Raw genomic sequence first — 20761 nt, 5'->3', positions numbered from 1 at the left:
TTTATTATTGCAATCCTTCTCCATTTAACCCCTTTCTCCACATAGTTTGGAGGAAGGCAGTGTTTGTCCCTCGCCTCAGGCGTATCAAGCGGTGGTGCTTGGCTTGAGCAGAGAGTAGCCACGGCCAAGCCTGGTGTTCAGAGTCTGCGTCGTGGCAGTAACCATTACAGCAATCCGCACCCTTATCTCAACTCTGTGTCAAGTTTCCCAGTTCTTCAGGCAATCACACATTCTAGCAAACTGATTTGGGATAATGAGACTTCTGTATTGCTGGAAATCTCATGGCAAAAGCTTAACGCTTACCCACTTCAGAAGTCATATAACAGATGGTCAATAGCTATAGGCTCCAAGAAATTCCAATACAGTCAAAAGCTAATCACTGCAACCACAACTGATGTGGTTTCCCCATTGCCATCTCCACAGTTCTGAACACAAAAGGGAAAGGTCAATCCGTACATGGGTTCCAAATCTGAACAATGAATGGGTGTGATTCCTGCCTTGATTCCTCAGGCAATCAATGGGCAAATTCTTGAATGTCTTAAACAAACCACACTTATAAAGAGTTAATCCAGCTTTGAATCTTTTTTTGGTAACTCTGGCTGTTTCTACACCTGCCTTTTTCCCTGGGATCATCCCTGTGCATCCAAATGCCGCACAGGGATCCCAGGAGCAGGCAGGGATGACTCCTCCATTTTCCTGGGATAATCCTTAGGTGTAGAAAGGGCCTCCATGCTACATGGTCAAGGCCTATCAAGAGCAAGGGAAGGGTAAAGCCACAGATGCAAGGAGTCCCATGCCACCGATTTTGCATTAGCAACTCCATGCCACATGAATCCAGGCAGAGGAAAGTCCAAAAGTCAAAGATCAAGCCCAGTCTGCTGCTGACCTGGGGACAAACAAAGACATACAATCCATAGCAAATGAAAGTTCAAATCTATGTAAGCTTCATAGTACTTTTCATGGCCAGTCCTTAGCAAATTTCTAATTAGGAAAGTCCATGTACATAAACTACAAGGCCCACTGCAGTGCTGAAACTGTTCTCTGACAATCTGCATGCCTACTAATTAATCCAACTCACAACTAAGGAAAGGAGCAAGTATTGCCTGATAAGGATGGCAACATTTGCCCCTTTCCTTACTTGTGTGTTGGATTAATGAGTAGGCATGCAGATTGTCAGAGAACAGTTTCAGCACTGCAGTGGGCCTTGTACACAAGGGCCACTGTTTACAAGAATGAATATTTGCACACACAAACAGCACAGCACACAGCTCTTTTTTAGAAACAGAACTAAATGACAAGGTGGGACTTGAGGAAAGCAGGGACACATTTTTCAAAATTATAGCAAACAGAAAAGATTTTTTTTTTAATTATGGAAAGGTTCACAAAGGTTTAATTATGCGGATAGTTCCACATAGATCCCCATAATTAACTGGGCATCTTGTTCATTCCTTTGTTATGAAACATAATATAGTTGTCCCTATCTGGCAGTGGTGGCTGTTACTGGCATAGTAGTGACAATCCTCTAGATTGGTTCATGTGGCAGTGTTGCTTCAGTCAGCCTTCACTGCACCTTATTGATGTAGTGAAAAAATGAAGGAGCTAGATATCCTTAAATGATAGGCATATTAGCCATCAAAGGGACAGGCTCCATAATTCTATTGAACTAATCCCACAGGTGATCTGAGGCCTTGTGAGAAATGTACCATTTCAACTTAGCAATGCCTTATTTACCATCACTTCAAGAGAATATTCTCAATATTTGGTCCTGAAACATTTCCCCCTTTGTTTTAATTTGATACTTACTTTAGCTCAATTTCATTAACTGAAAAGAAGCTCTTTGAACACAGAACCCAAGAACGTGGGAGTCAGGGACACACCATCCCTGTATCTTTAACCTGTTTGGGCTATATAGACTGAGCAATTTATGGCCAGGGAAGTTATGAGCTCAGTTTCCATAAGGCTAGCTAAGTTAATGCCCTGAGGAAAGCCATGAAAGAGGGCAGAGTAAAGCACTATAAGTTCAGATATGGACACACACACACACACACAGAGAGAGAGAGAGAGAGAGAGAGAGAGAGATTGATTCTCCATTTCTTTTAAAATCTCTGCAACTGCACTGGTGTTTCTCCCTTGCCTATTCTGGATCTGTCTAGGATAGGAATATAAATCCTCAATAATGCAAACTAGTATCGTTTGCCTGATATTTTTTCTTTATACTTTTGTTGAATGTGTTGTAGTAAATCATAGTTGTATTTCCTTGTAAACTCTTTATGAACATTGAAGGGATAAACTCTGTAGTTTTTGTTCATGTGGAGTAGCATTTAACAACCAGAGCCACTCCTTTAATGAGGAATAAGCATATTGTTGACAGAATAGGGCTTTCCGTTGTTTTGAGTGCTAAAATAAATATAGTAATATAACAAAGCATATTCTAGCTTTTATAAAGGTCCTTCAAATAATCCCATTTTGCATTTCCCTGCTGTCATTTTGGCAGAACTGGGGTTATGCAAATTCTTTTCTCTCTCCCTGATATGGTAGTCTGATTGTCTTAAGAACAGAAAGCTTCAAGCAAACTGTTTTCAAGTTGTGCTGGAGGTTAGTTGTATCTCAGTATTGTTAACTGCTTTTGTGAATGATATGGTTTGGTCCACCAAATGCTGTGGTAGATACCTTTGACAGTTCAAACTTCACAAAAAATACATGTCTGCAGTCTTTATTTTTAGCCTACTTTCTGCTCCTGCTTCTTGCTAAAACAATATATTTAACTATTTTAACAGAACTTAACATCTCTGTACTTCTGTTGGGATGTCTGTACATCTCTTTGCTTTGCATGCCTTTGATTAATTGATGCAGAAGTGAGGAATCTGTGAATCCTCCAGATGTTAGACTTTAACTACCATAACCCTGAGCAACATGGCCAATGGTCAGAGATGATAAAAGTTCTAGTCTAGCGGCATTTGGAGGTCCACAGTTTTTCCACTCCTGAGTGAATAACTTGGCATTTTATTTAGTACATTTATCTCCTGCCTTTCTTCCATCATGAAAGGCAAAGTACATGATATTCCCAGGTGGTTTCCATGCTGAGTACTGACCAGATCCAGACCTACTTAGTTTCAGCAAGGTGGCTGTATCACTCGCCCTTAGAATTGAGATCCAATTTACCCATTTGATGTAACACCATAGGACTTATATACATCAGTTGCAAATGGTTTCTTCCTGAATTTTTCAACCTGCATTGCTTGTTCCTATGATTTGTTCCCAGTGAAAATGGGCATTTAGTTCTCTTTTCATTACTTCTTTCTTTCTGTCTATCCTATCTATACTAATTCCCGTAACCAAACTGATGGTTGAGAATGTAGTTTTAGTGGATCCTTGCAGATTTTTCACTCAGCCATATTTACTATGGCACTGCTCAGTCGGTAGGGTGCACAACAAAGGAGTTAAATGACAACTATATAATGTGTTGATGCACTCACACACCAGTTTGATTGTATAAGCTGAAACTTTGGTTTTCCTAATTTTTTCCTATAAGTAGTGCATTTTGGACATGTATTCCTGACCATATGGTCCTTCAGAAAGGAGCTTTCTGATCACCACCTATGCTTAGATTATTTGTAGAAATATTGTACTGTGGAAACGTGTGTCCTGATACAGCGGGCAGAATCCAATGCTGCCCATCCACTAGTGGAGCTGGCTGCCAATTCTAGTTCACATGTAGCCAGTGCCACCAGCTCTGCTTCCCAAGTGGCCCCTACTGCTTGCAGAACAATGCTGTAGTGTTTCTGGAGGCAAGCCCTGAAATGAATGGAAACACTCATTTCTGGAGGTTGGGGGCAGGTTGGCAGACCTCTCTTATGCGAGCTCCAACAACTTGCCCCATTCCAGAAACAAGCCTTTCCACTCATTTAGGCTTGCCTCCGGAAGCACTAGATTGTTATTCTGCAAGTGGTAGGGGCCACTTGCAGACCAGAATAGGTGTGCAACGACAGCATTGAATTTTTTCTCAAAGGTTTCTTATGTGCCTAGGAACTGATGTTTCTTAGCAGTGTTGAGGATGTATTCCCATAGTATACATACCACTGTTCCTGAAATTACCCATGGAGCAGCTATCCTTTTTTAAAAAAATGTTTTCTATATTTGTTATATTTAGATCTTAAAGATTCTATCCAGGAAAATTGACATATTAGACAATTCTGAACCTTTCCACTGTTTTGTTTTATCACGATTGGATTCTAAATACCATTTGCTGGAAAATAGCAGCACGAGAGGAGTGTTGCCTTTGCGTCCTGCTTGTCCAATTCGGGCATGTGGTTGACCACTATGGAAACAGGATGCTGGACTAGACAGGCCTTTGGTCTCATCTAGCAGGGGTACTCTTTTGTTTTCATCATATGAGTTTGCTTCCAGTCATGGAGCAGCCCATAAGGATCCCATGAGGATTCAGAATATAAGAGAACTGGGATATCAGGATGATAGTATTTAATTCTGGACCTCTTTAATGCCAAGCTACTTCTTTTTCTTTTAACATGTTACTGGTATTGATATGTGAAATGACTTAACTACTACATTTAAAAGTGAACTTTACAAAGATGGGTGATTTTTAAAGTCTCCACTTTACAGTTCTTTGAACTGTTGTCCAAAGAATTGAACTGATTACTTCCCAAAGTCTTTGTTGAGAATATATGCATGTGTTCAAGCTCCCAATCATCTGTTCTAGAAACATCTCTAAGGCTGATAGATACAGCCAATTTATAATGAGCTTATTAAATGGAGTTATCAAAATACTGAAAATACAGTATTCTGAATAGCAGATACTTTTTCAACAACTTTCCAAATTATTGGATGATAGTTGTAAGCATTAATCACACTTTGTAGATATGAGGTCATTTAGAGAACATGTTGTTATGTTGTTGTTGTTGTCGTTGTCATTATTGCTATAGTGTCATCAGTGTGCATGGGGCTTTACAGAGTGCAAGAGGACAGGTCCCTTCCTTGAGGAATTTATGATCTTAAAAAAGTGGAGGTAAGAAAAAACAGGGAAAGAAACACTTCCAGTGTTGTTGTTTTTAAAGCAAGATTATCTACACTGAATTGCAGTAGAGAGCTGCATGCCCACTGCTGTGCTCTTACCCACAAAGTATTTTGGCCTTGAAAACAAAAGCTACTTACAGCACTAATCAACCTGACACGTGGACCTCCAGCAGGAGAAATAGGGAGGTTTTGCTTCCCATGATATATTGCCACACTATATGTGAGATTAAAAACAATATGTCTACACTTCAAATGTTCATGAATACATAACATAGGTTTTTTAGGCTAGGAAAGGGGAACCCCATACTGAGTACCTCCTTCATTCCAGTTCTGATAGGCACATGCTGTGAAGGCCAAGCTAGAAACGACACCATTCACAAAATTAGCAATTATGTGAATGTGTTTGGGGTGGGGTTTTTTCAAAATAATTGACAGGTGCAGGAGACTAGATTTGGATTGGGATCCTGGTGGAGTGGTAAGGGAGACTTCTCCCTCCCTGTCCCAATCTGGATAATGACCTCTGTGTGGGCTATTTGCATTGGAAGGAAATCTCCCATTTATGCCAATAGAAGCTCTCCTTCCAATGCAAATAGCAGGTGCAAGCAACTTAATTCAAACTGGAACTTCTTTTTTTGAGAGTCTATGCAGTCCTTCCACCAACAGTGGCCATCAGCCACTCACAAGGTGCAGAAAAGCAAAGACCATAGGAAACAATTTCAAAAACAATCAACAAATTAAACTGCTGTTGAAACAGTTTGTATTCATCACCAAGAGGAGTCAAAAGAAACACAAAAACAAGAACCCCAACCTCTCACACAAGGCCCCAATTTGGAAGAGACCTGCCTTCTATGTACTTAAACCAACCCTCCGTCAAATTGTTGTTGTTGTTGTTGTTGTTGTTGTTGTTGTTGTTATTATTATTATTATTATTATTCTATACCACCCCATAGCCGAAGCTCTCTGGGCGGTTTACATAAGATTAAAACAATTAAAAACAATATACAAAATTTAAAACCACAAAAACATGCAACATACACAGAAAAATGCATCAAAAACAACTATAAAAGCATTTTTCAGGTAAATATTTTCTCCCAAAGCATGCTGACACATTTTTTTTAAATGCTACAGTTCCTGGCCCAGAAGCCTAGAGTAGAAATCTGTTTCCACATACAAAATACCACTTGATTGAAAATGTTTTTTCTTCTTCTAAATATACAGACAAATGCAACATGGAATAGATTATACTTTTCTGAGGATCATTCACATTCTCCATGACAGTTTCTAATAACACATCACCAAACATGTAGGCTTACGATTGCTGCCTTATTCTCATGAATGGTATACTTAGTTTGAAGCCAGAAGTTACATGAAATGGCCTGGTTCGGTTGACATGACAGCCTACTGTGGGTTAATTACTTCTTGGAGTGCTGCAGCACATGCTGTCCACCATTATGAATATGCAAGTCCCAACCAGGGTGGGGGTTGCCATTGGTCATGTTGTCTGAACTGGGTTAGTGATAATTTGAGGGTTACATGACCTTCACATAATCCTAAAACAGACCATGGGTTATGCGAGAGTTGTTTTACTCTCAAATAACCCTCATCCAGTGGAGAGCCAGTGTGGTGTAGTGGCTAGAGTGTCAAACTGGGCATCGGAAAATCTGGATTCTAGTCCCCACTTGGCCATGGAAACCAATTGGGTGACTTTGGGCCAGTCACGGACTCTCAGCCCAACCCACCTCACAGGGTGGTAGTTGTGAGGATCAAGTGGAGAGGAGGAGGATTATGTATGCCACCTTGGGTTCCTTGCAGGAAAAAAGACGGGATATAAATGCAATAATAAATTAATAAATAAATCCAGGGTTGGACGACATGACAAGCCATGGCAACCCCCACCTGGGGCTTGCATATTCATAATGGCAGCCAGAACACACCACAGCTCCTCATGGATAAATTAACCCATGAAGGGCTGTTGTGTTGTGCAAACTGGCCCAATGAGCAGTCACTATCAAAAAGAGCAGCCCTGCATCTCATATTCCTCCTCTGTCCCCTGTAATAGCTAGTGTGACATCACATTCCAATTTAACACTCAAATGCTAATCACTTTTTATTTGTGTGTTTATTTACCTAAAACATTTTATTGTAAACTTTCTTACAAGATTGTTTACAATAATATTGAAATTAAATTAATTTACAACAATATAAAAGCATCATAGTTTAAAATCTGAAAAGACACAATCACAATAACATTAAACAGTAGTAGACAGCAATAAAATTAAAACAGACTCAGCCCACTAATACAGGTAATGACAAAATAAAACAGCAGCACAGATAGTAGCAGCCACTTAAAATCTTTCAAATTATTAAAAAGAAGCAGTTTCCAATGCCTGCTTAAAGGTGTATAATAATGGAACCTTTCAAATTCCAATTAGAGCGGAGCTACACACCGCAAATGTGTGGCTACCACAGAAAAAGTAGTCCTTCGAGTAATCCAGTCCCAAACCATTTAGGGCATGAAAGATCAAATTGGACCCTGAAACATATTGGTAACCAGTGCAATTGGTACAATATAGATATAATATGATCTGACCTCCTGTCACCATCAAGTACCTGGTTGTAGTTTCTGAACCATTTTTAAAGGCAATACCAATTAGGTCGTGTTACAGGAGCCCAGCCTGTATGTCACTTGTGCATGCATAACTGAAACAAGGTCCATCCTTTACCAGCATAAGCTGGTAAAAAGCACCACAATCACCTGAGCTTCCTCCATTTGCACAGAGTCCAGGAGAACTCCCTAACTGTGAATTTTCACTTTCAGGAGGAGTTTGCCCCGTCTAAGACCAGTTGCAATTTTCCATCTGGAGTATTCAGTTTCCCCAGTCACAGTATCTCTGTCTTGTCTGTATTAAGCTTCAGCTTCTTCACTCTCATCCCCACTGCCTCCAGCAGTTCAGGAGTTCAGCAGCTTCCCTGAGACAAATATATGCAAAAGAGAGGTAGAGCTGAGTGTTATCCACATATTGATGAACTCTATTATGACTTCCTGCCTGTTTCTGGATTAGGTAAACATCTTGTTCCAAGGGAATAAAATAATCTTTTAAAACAAAATTCTTTTAAAAGGATTTTAGCCATAAGTTCAGAAAGAATGTCTTTTAATTCTTCAGTGGTTAATGATCTTATGTGTGTACTCCACCATGATGAAAAAGAATTATAATCATGAGTTTCAGGCAGTAACTGGACGCTAGTTTTACTTCCCCCTTGATCTTGATGATGAAAAACAGTAAACAAGAAAACACTGCCTCAGAGTTTACTTTGTCTGTCTCTCTAATTTTATGTTGCTTGCCTTGAAGTTTAAAATTTATAAGAGACCCAAGACCCTAATTTAGTTTTCCTTCTTGAGGATACACCTATTATTGATTTAAACAAGGAGACTGTATTAATTATAATCCTCTTTTCCAATGTATACTAGAATTTTATCCCATTGCAATTGAGTCTTCGTATTTATTGAAGTGCTTATAATAAATAGGGGTCAGTAATTTGCTTGGCTGTGCTCTAACAAGCAGAAATGTGGAAGAAAATGGTCTCTGAAGTAGAAAAGAAGTTGGGGAGAGTGAAAAATAGAGCAGCTTCAATGAAAACCAAAGAAATATTTGGGGGCAGACTGCAGAGAGTAACAATCTGAAAGGGAAAACCAATTTCAACTTAGCAGGACAGCTTCAGGCATGCAAGCAACCGAGTTACAGATGTCTATATCAATCCAAGTTGCAAAGGTAATCTGAGCCCTATTTACTGGCGAAGTGCCTCCTTTGCAGAGATTAGCTATGCACATACAGGAATATCTGCATCTGTAGCTGGATTAGGGTCATAGTGTTTATACTTTAATGCAAAAATGCTGATCAATTATAGCAATAATATTCTTACAAAATTGCAGTTTTGCATTGTTCTAGCCTTTTTATATATAGAGAAACTTTGAAAACCATTACTGTAATAAGTTTGCATTACTGGCAAAGGTTAATTAATCTTCAAAATGTAGGTGAAGGAAACAGGAACCATTAGGAGAACTGCATTTGTTATAGTGTCATACAATGAATATTTGGGAATTGCTGAAACTTCTTTCTGTTTTGTTTGCTGCACTGTTTTGTTTTCAAGAATTCTACCCTCGTGAAGTTTTAATATTTCTTTAATAATTTATACTAGCTATTTGTATAGCTCTCAATTTTTCCCACATTTACTTTGCTATCATTTAACCCATTTTCAGCAGCTTTGTTATTCACAGTCAATTAAGCTATTCATTGTGACCCTAGGATCTTTGTTCCAATAAATTCATTGCCAGTTCAGATCCTATCAGTTTATAAATATATGTCAAACTAGGATTCTACCCCCTTTAAGTTGCATCACTTTGTATTTGCTTATATTGAAACCTGATTTGCCACGTTGCCTATTCTACCAGTTTGGATCCCCTGGGGACTCTTTACAAGGGTCTGTTTTCTTTCCACCAACTTATATAATTTAGAAGCATTATCCCAAAAACTGGCTATCTCTAAGGGCATGTCTACACCTAAGCGTGTAGAGGGGGAGGGGGGAGTATCGTGGACTTACCTGCTTCCGCGATCCTCCCCCAGCATCTAGACAGCTGCATGACATCCCGGAAATAAGGAGTGACATCGTGGCCACCATTCCCCCCCCCATTTATGCTTTACAGAAGAGGAGCTGTGCATGTGGCAAAAAAAGGTAGAAAAAAATCCCAGGGGTGGTGAAATTGCTTCTCATCCCTACCACCATGGGCTGTTGTTTCAGGCTCCGGGACCGCACAGCACACTGTCTGTGGTCCTTGGGATGGTCCCAGGACTGCGGGGAAAATCGGGATAACTGGGCAACTGCGAAAATGGAGGGGTCATTCCTGCCTGGCCCTGGGATCCCTTGTGCATTATTTGGATGCTCAGAGACAATCCAGGGACGACCCTAGAAAAAAAAACTGGTGTAGACATGCCCTAAGGCATTAAAAATCCTTGAGGGACCCCACAAGGAATCTGGGCATGGTAGGGGTCCACCAGTCCTTTAGCACCCCACCCCCTGGCAACCCACATGTCCAATCATCCCCTTATGTTTTCTGATTGGCCAGACCTGCCTGGCAGCATCCCAGCAAAACTCCTTGCCCCTCTGCCTCCTCAACTCCGCCCCCTTCATCACTTTGTCTCCCCACCATCCCATCCAAGCTGAATGCTTTGTGCATCCTGGCAGCAACAGCTATGGCACTTTTGCAGCCTGAAAGACCTCCTTCCTTACAGTCCAGGAAACCATGGTGAGCAGACAGTGGAGGAGCTAGTAGCCTGAGCCCATCAAACACTCTGTCCACCTCTCACAGTCCAATCCTGTGGCCAACTGACTCCTGAACATACTATGTGGGCTGAAAGGGATCCTCCCCAACCCTCCCTAGCAGTAAAGAACACATGAGCCTGGATTGTAGAGCTTGAAAGCATTATTAAAGACAAAATTAGTAAGCATATAGAAGGACATGTCCTACTGAAAAAGGAAAGTCCTGTCTCAGTAATCTTCTGGAATTACTGCCCCCTCCCCTGCTGCTTTGCCACTGAAATTTGGAGGTGCAGCACCACCCCCAAAAAGGCCCTCTTCAGCTTTGTTTTAAAGGTAAATAGACCCATTTTGCCACCACCGCCACATTTAGGTAGCAAACTGCTGGTTTTTATTTGTTTATTTTGTTTTTGCTGACACTACTGTCACCACATGAAATTTGTTGGAAGCGTCAGGGGCCAGTGCAGAAGGACAGGAGACACGTGTGGCCCACGCATTACCCACTGATCTATTTCATAAGTGTCTGTCATGGAGCCAGTAAGAGTAGAGGAGCAAGTAGGTTAACAATCCCACAAAGGAACAGCCGGGAACATCTTGTTCACTCATAGCCTTCATGGAACAGGGTATATAGGATGTATACTGTACCTGTGAAGAGCAAAGCGAGATGCGGGCAGAGTAACCAGCATTAGTCAGCATAGGCCTGGATCTGAAGGCAAAGAAGATTTTGAGAGAAAAAGGAATGGAGTCACCTGAGTGCTCCCCAAGTGCTCACCCCTCAGCCTTTCTCCCTCCCACCACTCCCCACAGATGGGGACTGCAGTGACTATGAGCATATCTCTCTCCCCCCCCCCCCCCCCGATACTGGAGTAGTAAGAGGAAGAAAGATAGTTTACTGGCCATCATAACACTTCCAAAAGGAAACATCAATCTGTCAAATTCTATATAGCAAAGCAAATTAAAGTTCAAAAAAATTAAAATAAAGACATTACTGCAAAACCAGTCTGATGACACCTAGACAGTAGAGTACGGAAGGCAAAGTTCACAGCTCCTAAACAATATACTGTAGATAACATAGATCAAGTCTTTGTTCCAGTTACTTTTGGATGCACTTCTCTCCTGGTCAGATAACAAACCTAGCAATTTCTTATGGCTGGTGTTCTTTGTTTTCCTTGGCAAACGTGGCTGTATAGACTACTTGGCGATTATAGTGAAACACTGTGTGCAGTGGCTGTGTGCACCCGGCATCCAGGCTGTGATTCGCAAAGGCAACTGTATTCATGGATCACTGGCAATGGCTTTGTTAACAAGGAGTTGAATTGTATGTGAGGATAAATGCCTCCCCTGTGTGTGGGACAGGCTGTTCCCCACTGTTGTGGTCCAAGAGTGTTACAGCAATAGAGGCAGACAAGGTACCATATTCACATATAGCAAGGCATGATGGCAGAAGATAGTCACAGCAAGCAGCCCCCTTTCCTTGCTTACTTGTATGAGGTGTTCTGCCCTGTCAGACCCAGTTGCAGGAGTGGAGTGTGGGTTGCAGTTGATTAGTTATGTTTGGAATCCTGAGGCAGAGTGCAGTCAATGGGGTGGAAAATCCTTCAGCCCAGGACTGGGGCTAGTGTAAAGTTCTGCTATTGATAGGGCTGTCACTGTAGTCTGGAGAAGTGTAGAATACCGTGTAAATGTGCTTTTCCCTTGTGCCATTCTACCTGTGTGTCTGAGGTTTTTCACCTGTGTTTCGGTCATGCCAGAAGTGTATCTCAAGTTTTGCTGGTATAGCAGGGATTCTACCAAATCCTGTAATCCCTATAACATATTTTGTATAGAATTGCATGGTATATCACATAGGAAAATAATACTTTGCATAGAGTAAAAGGAAGGGCAAAAGACTTTTACTGTGTGTGTGTAATGGCTATCAGTCAAAAAATTCAGTACTGTTAGCATATTCACCAGCCAGTGTTTATAGTCAGGATGTAAGATGGTATGCTGAAGTGTGGACATTATTGCAGACTTTTTTTTTTATCTCTAATGTCGTTTAAAACATTTTCTTTCAAAAGATAAAAATTACTTTAATGTATATTTATAACTGTATTTTATTATGAAGTTTAAACACATAATCATGTTCTGAATTGCAGCCATAGTAAAAACCAGCTGTACCAATATGTGATCGTGTCTTCTCTTTTACAGCTTTGTATTTTAATATGCTGAGTGGTTAGTTCTTTCAGCCCTTCCTAATAATCCAAAGTCACTGACCTCTCAATAAATTTAATAACATTGTTTCTTTTTTTGTGAATCCCAATTGACTTGTCATTATCCTTTCCATTTGGCAAGGAGGGCAGGGTGCATGTGAACAATATGGTCGTATATATTTCTCTTTGTCACAAAGAGTCAAAGACTGATATTGTCCCTTTTGCGATTGAAAACATTTCCCTATAGCAAGGTTAAGCAGTTTCCTCTTAGCTGTACTAGTAATATAAAGAAATCTGTTATAATGTATCAGGCTACCCCAACAACATCTCCCAGAATTCTTGACTATTGTAGAAAATATCTGGAGGCACTAGATTGGGGAAGGCTGCAGTAAATAGGGAAAAATGACTCAGGACAGAACTACACTTTACCTGATCAAACATTTGTTCCCAAACTGGGGTTTGGTGGCATAATGTAGGGGTGGTGGTGTGGGTCCTTTATAATGCAGAATCAGTGGGCAGGATGGGGCCCCCTTACTCTTTCCCAAATCTTCTGATTATCCATTACAGATGAATGTATCCCAACTATTTCCCCTACCCAGGCGGCTTATTTTACAAGCTTATACATAGTTTTGTAGCCTAATTGGTTAAAACAACAACAACACAGGTTAAATATAGCCTCCCACCCACAGATTTTCCCCTGCAAATGCCATTTTGACATCTATATTATATGGGGTTTGGAGTCTTGTGTTAGCTTCAAAGATTTGGTTCTGCCTCTAGGTTATTTATGCAATTCAAAGTTGTATAGTATCTATCATCTGTCTGCTGCATATGTCTTGCTGTAAGGACTTGTGTATTCCAAAATGTTCCAACTTCCTACTGTACAGCAGTAGAGGTTGGAAGGGACCTGTTGAGTTTACATTGGCCTGTAGGGATTGTGTTGGTGGCATGAGAGGGCTACTGGGAAATTTGGAGCCAACTGTGAGTCAGGGCATATGTGGATTTGGAAGGAAGGAGGAGGATGGTTAAAAGCATGAGTTAAGGAGAGCTGGAGGAAGTCACCCTCCCTAATAATGTAATTATTCTTTGGAAGCACCCATATCTCTAGCTATATGCACTATGGCTGCACATCAAGGCCCTTTCTACACCTAAGGATTATCCCAGGAAAATGGAAGGATTGTCCCTGCCTGCTCCGGGGATCCCTTGTTTGTCATTTGCATGCACAGGGATGATCCCAGGACGATCCTGGGGGAAAAGGCAGGTGTAGAAACGGCCCAAGTCACTTCTATTACGAACAATGGAATGAGTCTGTAAACTAGATATGTATGCAAAAAGCACAAATCAATTGCTTAAAAAGAGGCATGTGTATGTTTGTTGACAATTATGAGGTATAAAATAATTACCAAAACTGCTCTTAAAATACACTGCTTTTTGCAAGTTTATCTTGAATATCTATTTAAAAAATGGGCCTTGAATCTTGCTGAAAATCCACCACCCACACACTGCCAAGAAAAGCCTATTGAAACCTCTTCTACAGAAACACTAAAATCTGAAATAGTGACCCTCAGCACTCCTATGAACATTTTTTTAAATGTTTACAGAGTTACATTATATAGTATTACTTATAAAGATTGCATAAAGAAATCAGCCCTGTCTGGGGAAAGCTTCTCTAAATAAGCATTAGACCAAAATATACTAGTTGCTGTATTTGCGCAACTACTAGTTGCATCAATGTATTTCAAGAATTTCTGCATCTTTTGTGAACAGCCCAGAGAGCTTCAGCTGTTGGGCAGTATAGAAATGCAATAAATAAATAAATCTTTACGTAAGAAGAGCCATGTTGGTTCAGACCAAGGGTCCATCTAGTCCAGCATTCTGTTCACACAGGGGCCAACTAGCTGCCCATGGGAAACTAGTGGCCAACTAGCTGCCCATGGGAAATTCCGAAGCAGGGCATGAGTGCAACAGCACCCTCCCAACCATGTTCCCCAGCAACTGGTGTATATAGGCAAACTGCCTCAGATACTGGAGGTAGCACATGACCATCAGGGCTAGTAGCCATTGACAGCCTTCTCCAGTAATTTATCCAACCCTTTTAAAGCCATCTTTGGAGGGAAATGATTACTGTAGCTGGATTTCATTATTTTTGTCATTTACTTCTGAGGATGGAGCTTGCAGTTCATCCTGCAGGAATCATTTTATATATTTAAAAGTGTATTCAATATAAAGCAATTCTTGCAACAAATTACAATATAAACTTTGGTCCATTATTCATATATGAATTTTGTACCATTGATATACTGCAACTTGATTTCTTCAGTTTGTTACATCTGTGTAAAATGGATAGAAACTGCACCATTTTACATTTGATTTACAGAGATATGAATAATCGTACAAGGCTGTAAGCGGTTGAGGATGAAATTTTATTGTCAGAAGCCTTTAAGAAGATACTAAAAATGGCATTACTAGAAATCTATATTGTCACTTAAACCAAAACATATGCTCACATTAGATCCTCTTCTTAAATTAATTTCTGTTATGCTCTTCTCGCTATAAGAAATAATTCCTCTCTGTTTTGTAACTTACTTTATTTTAGTAGAAACTATCTTGTAATGATAGTATGTAAAAAAGACATCAGTATCTCTTTTGAAAGGTGAATGGTTTTCTCATTGATCTGTTGCCAATAGCAAATTCATTTTAAAGGCAAAGTAACTTGTTAGAAACAAAATCTTTGCTATGCTACTGAAATTGTTTGATTCCTTTGATGTAATCCCTGATTGCTGTTAAGTGAGAAGAACCAGTTCAGTATTTTTGTTCTTAGATTCCCCCTCCTTTGTCTTGCAGCTACTTGTGGCAGATTCCATTAACAATTGCAGTAGGAAATACGAGCCACATCTCATCAGAGGCAATTATATGGGTGTCTAACAAATCAGGTAAAAATAAACTTTCCTCCCAGTAGAATCTCGTAAAGCATTCATGTGTTTTCCTGAACTGTTTCTTCACAATTGATCTTAGGAAATGGATTAGTTGTGCTAAACTTTATTCTGCTTCTGAAAAATGAATGTTAAGAAATGTGTTCTTTTCTTTCTTTTTTTAAGTAGGAAAAGAAAGAAGTGAGTTATTACTTTTTCTAAAGTGAAGGAGTAACTTAAAAACCCTTGCGAACACCAAGATAGGCTGAAGCAGCTTAATTTTATATTTGGCCTCACATCGTTGAATGCAACTTATTTCACTTAGCCCAGAAACAGGATAAATTGTCTTTACAGTAATAAACTTTACAGTAATATATTAAGATGGCCATAGGGAACTGAAGTCAGAGTCAGTACTCCGATCTCAGGCCCCAGAAACCGCGCTCCCTCCCCGTCTCCTTTTAGCTTACGTAGTTCTCTCTGTGGCAGCTGCTTCTCCATGTTCAGAAACTGAGCACAGAGACAGTGAAAAGGAGGCATGCCCAGGGGTGGGGAGGGAAGATACTGTAGAAGCTCTTTGTCCTATGCATGTCTCAGCCTCCCCCCTCCCCTCATGGTTCAAAAGCTCTCTGACTTGACAGCCAAAATCAGCCATCTAGCCAGAAATGAAGGGTGCCTTGCAGAGGATAATCATAGGTCCTTGGGTTTGGAGGCTTATGAGCACCCAGGGCGCAACCCATATGATTGCACCCTAAATCTGTAAAACAATATGTCTACCTCATGCCCAGTCTAGTGCTGCAGTTTAAAATTCAGATTCATACCCCAACAAAAACAGCGATGTGTTTTTAGTCCCACAAAAAAGATAATAGAGCATTTACAACTCTTCCTTTAAGTGCTTTTCTACTGATAGCATAAAAGGCTTCTTTTGGCCTTGGCAAAGTTATAGGATATCAGGCTTTTGAGAAGTTGACATTCTCATGGCCATCTTTTGCTGCCACCACCATTTTAGTTCTGACATGCTCACATTAACAAATCAACTCTTAAGGCATACAGAGTTGCATTCAGATACTTTTGTATTACTCCAAAGCAGAAAGGACATTTAGGAAGCGGTAAATGCTGTTTCTCATAGCTGATTTTGGCTACTAAACTTATATCACAGCTGAAGTGGCACAGTCTGTTTGAATGACAAGATACAAAAAAGGAAAGAGAAATCCATTTCATAGTTGGCAGAAGAGGGGGGAAAATGAATCAATTTCATAGAATAGAAAAGTTATAAAAAAATTCCGTAGTGAAGTTACGTGAAAAGAAGCAATCACAGAGCCTATGTATCTTCTCCTTTTGCTGTTTAATGTGCCATTAAGTGGCAGTATCTTAGAGCTAGGGCCCTAGAAGGCTATATATGAATTGTATCCTCCCTTATATAAGTGATTTTTTTTAAAAAAAAAAATCCAGACTTTCTAGTGTAAGGTATAAGATATGATTTTGGCTTCAGAAGTGTTTGAGTCAGATTATTGAGCTATTGTGACATCATATTGGTGCCCACCCTGATGATTTCAATCTGTTTCTTTGTATTTTTGTGCCCTCTTTTGTCTAATCCATACATGCTTCACATTCATTCTCAGTGTTCAAATTTCTAATGGTATCAAGAGGAAAACCCCCCACAAGCTAACAATAGCTGGGATCACAGCACTCACTGATCAACTATTACAGATATTTCTAAGAACATACATCAAATGTTATCAAGCTGTGAATAAAACTAATTCATTTGAAGCAGTATTTATTCATGAGCAATTCCTTTCACATCATTTATATACTAATCAAGATGTACATAGCATGGGGAGAAAGGATGCAGCCATTGGATAGTGTCCCTCACTATGGTTCTTAAGTGTGAACACAACAACAACAACAACAACAACAACAACAATGCATCAATAGCAATCAAACTTTTAGTTGCTAGTCAGTGCAAGTGTGTGTGTATGCATGAATGCACGAGTGCCTTGACTGATCCAAGCTAGTGATATGTGAAAAGCCCAGCAGAACTTCAGTAGCTGAAGGATAAAAGTCTACAGGCAAACCAGAAGGGATGAGAATAAGATTAATCTTCTGCCCTAGAGACAGCGGGTGGATGCAGAATTTAGATGGGCACATTCATATCTGCCTGATAAGATTGCTAGGTCCTGATAAAAGAACTGCCCCTGTATTTAACAGGTATGTTGGAAGAGGTCATTGTGCAGGGATTACTTTACCTCACTGCTGTGTTGCATAAAAAACCACTTTCCCCAGTTACTAATGAAACTATAGTTACCTTTGGGTAGCTAGCAGAATTTGGAAATGCTGGCATAGAGGAGGGCTCTTCCTGAAACGTCACAGGCATTCAAAGAGATTAGAGAGAACTTACATTCTTCACTTCACTTTCATTTCATATAATGTTTGAAGGCCCTCATTTAGCTTCAGAGTGTACAATATTACACTTTTGAAGAGTTCATTCTTTCTTCAGAGTGACCCGATCCAAGAATGTGTGTAATACTTGTGCATGGAGACTTTCAGAGATTTCAAGACTCTGGCAGCCTCTCTGTAACAGGTTTACCAGCCCATTTAAGAATCACCACCAAAGTAAGGAAAATACCGGGGTATGGCACCTCCAAGGTCATCATTTCCTCTAAAGATATCCCAGGGAGCCCACTAGAGGGGGTTGTGCTGGATTTCTCCTCTTTGCACTGGATCTCGGCCAGGCTACATTCTACAAATTGGTTGCAACAGCTTTGTACTGTAATAGCAAGTGACAGTCTACTGTAAATCCTGAAAGGCTTTCTGCCATGAGGGGATTATGTTCAAACTCTCCCTCATATTCTTGAAGATTTCCTTCAACGAAGTAATGGGGAAAAGGAGTCCCCATTGTGAATTTTGTTAGATGGATGTTTGAAATGTAATACCAATCTTGTAAAGGAGTATGTTCTTCTCTTCTGGAAGGTTTTTATAGATCAGAATCCCCATTTAATGCAATACGTCTTTATGTGTTTACTGTTTGAAAGGCCATATTCCTTTTAAACAGAGATCACTCTGACATTGCATCAGTGTGAAGTGAACTTGAAATAGCTAAATTATTTTTACACTTATAGTCCTTTGTGTTTAATGCTGCAACGCTAAATGCACATTTATTGGGAGGAAGCCCCATACTGAGACTTACTTTTGTGTAAACATGCACAGGATTGCACTACACAAGTATCAAATTACCAAAGAGTAGGTGTCTGTGGGTTGGATCCAAAAGGCTGCATGAGCAGAAGGTTGTGGGAACTCCTTTTTGGAGGCTCAGAGGACCCTCTTGGACAGTGTGGGTGGTCTCGTGGAGGGGTGCAGTGAAAGGGGGATCTCCAAAAATCAGACAGAGGCCCTTTGTGTGAGTGGAGGTGGAGGGAGTGCAAAGAACTGTCCGGGGGAGGGGAGAGGGGATGTACTTTTGAATCCAACTCAGTCTCTAAATCTGCTTTTATTTTCAAACATTTGGATCAATTTATTTAAAAAATATTTCTCATCCAATAACATAATTATGTGTGAAATGTAGGGTATTAGACAGTGCACAATTATGCTTGTCTATGCTAGATTGTAGTGGAATGCAAGCACAAATAGCTATGTGTTCGGCTTGCTGAAGACCATAGTAAAAATGTTATGTTAACTGAATCACATGTAATGAGCTGCAATTTTAAGAGAAAAAAGGGTTTTATTATGGACAAAAATAATTTAAAAAGTTCCATGATTAAGAGAGAGGTTGTACATAATCCTGTTACAGGATGTAGTTTACATACCACAAAAAGTGCCAGGTCAGTTATTATCGTTAACAGTAAGCATTTGTTCATATGGCCCTTTAGTACAAAGTATCCAAAATATTACTTCCTAACTCTTACAGAATCATAGAATAGTAGAGTTGGAAGGGGCCTATAAGGCCATTGAGTCCAACCCCCTGCTCAATGCAGGAATCCACCTTAAAGCATACCTGACAGGTGGTTGTCCAGCTGCCTCTTGAATGCCTCTTGTGTGGGAGAGCCCACGACCTCCCTAGGTAACTGGTTCCATTGTCATACTGCTCTAACAGTCAGGAAGTTGTTCTCCTGTCGTAAAGTGATAAAGCTATATGCCTTTGTACACTAGAACACAAGTTGTTGCATAAACAACTTGAATATTTCTAAGTGCAGTATTAAACAGTGTTCGAAAAGTATCCCCCATGTTTTCAGCAAATTGGAATAATGAAGAGATATTGGACAATGAGATTATTTATTTAGAATTGTACAGCAGGATTCTATATTTCTACCTTCAGATGTTTTCTGCATAGAATAAATATTGTTTTTAGATAAAATAGGATTTAACCTTGATTATTTTGTTGCCACTGTGGCATTTCAATATGTTTTTTAGGGTTACATATGATTTCTATGATGCAACTACATCAGAAAAACAAAGAAGGAAATCCTTAAAATCTGTAGAAAATCGCAGAAGTTGAAAGGCTCAGACATCAAATTCTGGTGTATCATACAGAACTTTGTGATGAACATTCACCATACACCCTTTACAATAACTGTCTATTTGTTTGGACTTGAATAGCATGAAAAGATTCCTTCTCTCTTTTGTGGGAAAAGGTCAAAACAACCGTGTCCTTATCTGAAAAATAATAACAATAGTGGTGTTTGTACTTAAAACCTACTAAAAACCATGATAACGGAACCAGGATGTTTATTCATTGGTTCATTTTTTTTTTAAAGGAGATACTACTGCTCCTTTTCAAAGGGGTGAAATCAGTATTTTGAAGCCGCCATCTTTGACTGGCAGGTTTTCATATTATATTATATCATGTATGAAAACAGTTCAGATAGCTTCTAGCTGACATTTCCACAAGTGAAGTCACCTAACCTAAAAAAAAAAGGGGGGGGGCTATATGCATAAACCTGTTTTATTGTGTCATATTTATTTCTTCCTAAAGAACTTGAGGGTATCAGTTTATTTCAACTTAATTTTTGTTTGGGTTGTTGTTGTTTTTCCTTTTGAAGATTTCATGATGATCCAAAAGCATATAAATTAATATATGTAAAATCACAGTGATTAGACTTCAGGGTTGTGGGATGTATTTTGTTTGTTTGTTTACAAGAAATCTGAGACTCACCTATCGGAGCCTGGTTCAAACAGATACACACTTAAATTTAAAGAATTCTAAACCCAGGAATTAGCTTTTGAGTACGGAGTGGAGCTCACAAAGACCCTTTTAACATGTGGTGGTTTCAAAGTTTTGGTTGCTCATCTTCTAACAACCCAGAGTTCTGGATTGAATGTCACAAT

General features: G+C 39.8%; 1 protein-coding gene across 1 annotated transcript in view; it reads left to right on the top strand.

Annotated features, from left to right (window-relative positions):
* The window catches only part of TRHDE (thyrotropin releasing hormone degrading enzyme), a 280840-nt gene that overhangs the window by 210484 nt on the left and 49595 nt on the right, over window positions 1-20761 (top strand). The window contains exon 10 of the mRNA XM_063133867.1: window positions 15375-15463. Coding sequence (XP_062989937.1) covers window positions 15375-15463 — 89 coding nt within the window. The remainder of the gene's footprint in view (window positions 1-15374; window positions 15464-20761) is intronic.

Source organism: Elgaria multicarinata, chromosome 9 (assembly GCF_023053635.1).
Source record: "Elgaria multicarinata webbii isolate HBS135686 ecotype San Diego chromosome 9, rElgMul1.1.pri, whole genome shotgun sequence".
Lineage (NCBI taxonomy): Eukaryota > Metazoa > Chordata > Lepidosauria > Squamata > Anguidae > Elgaria > Elgaria multicarinata.
This window is presented reverse-complemented; position numbering and strand designations above follow the sequence as displayed.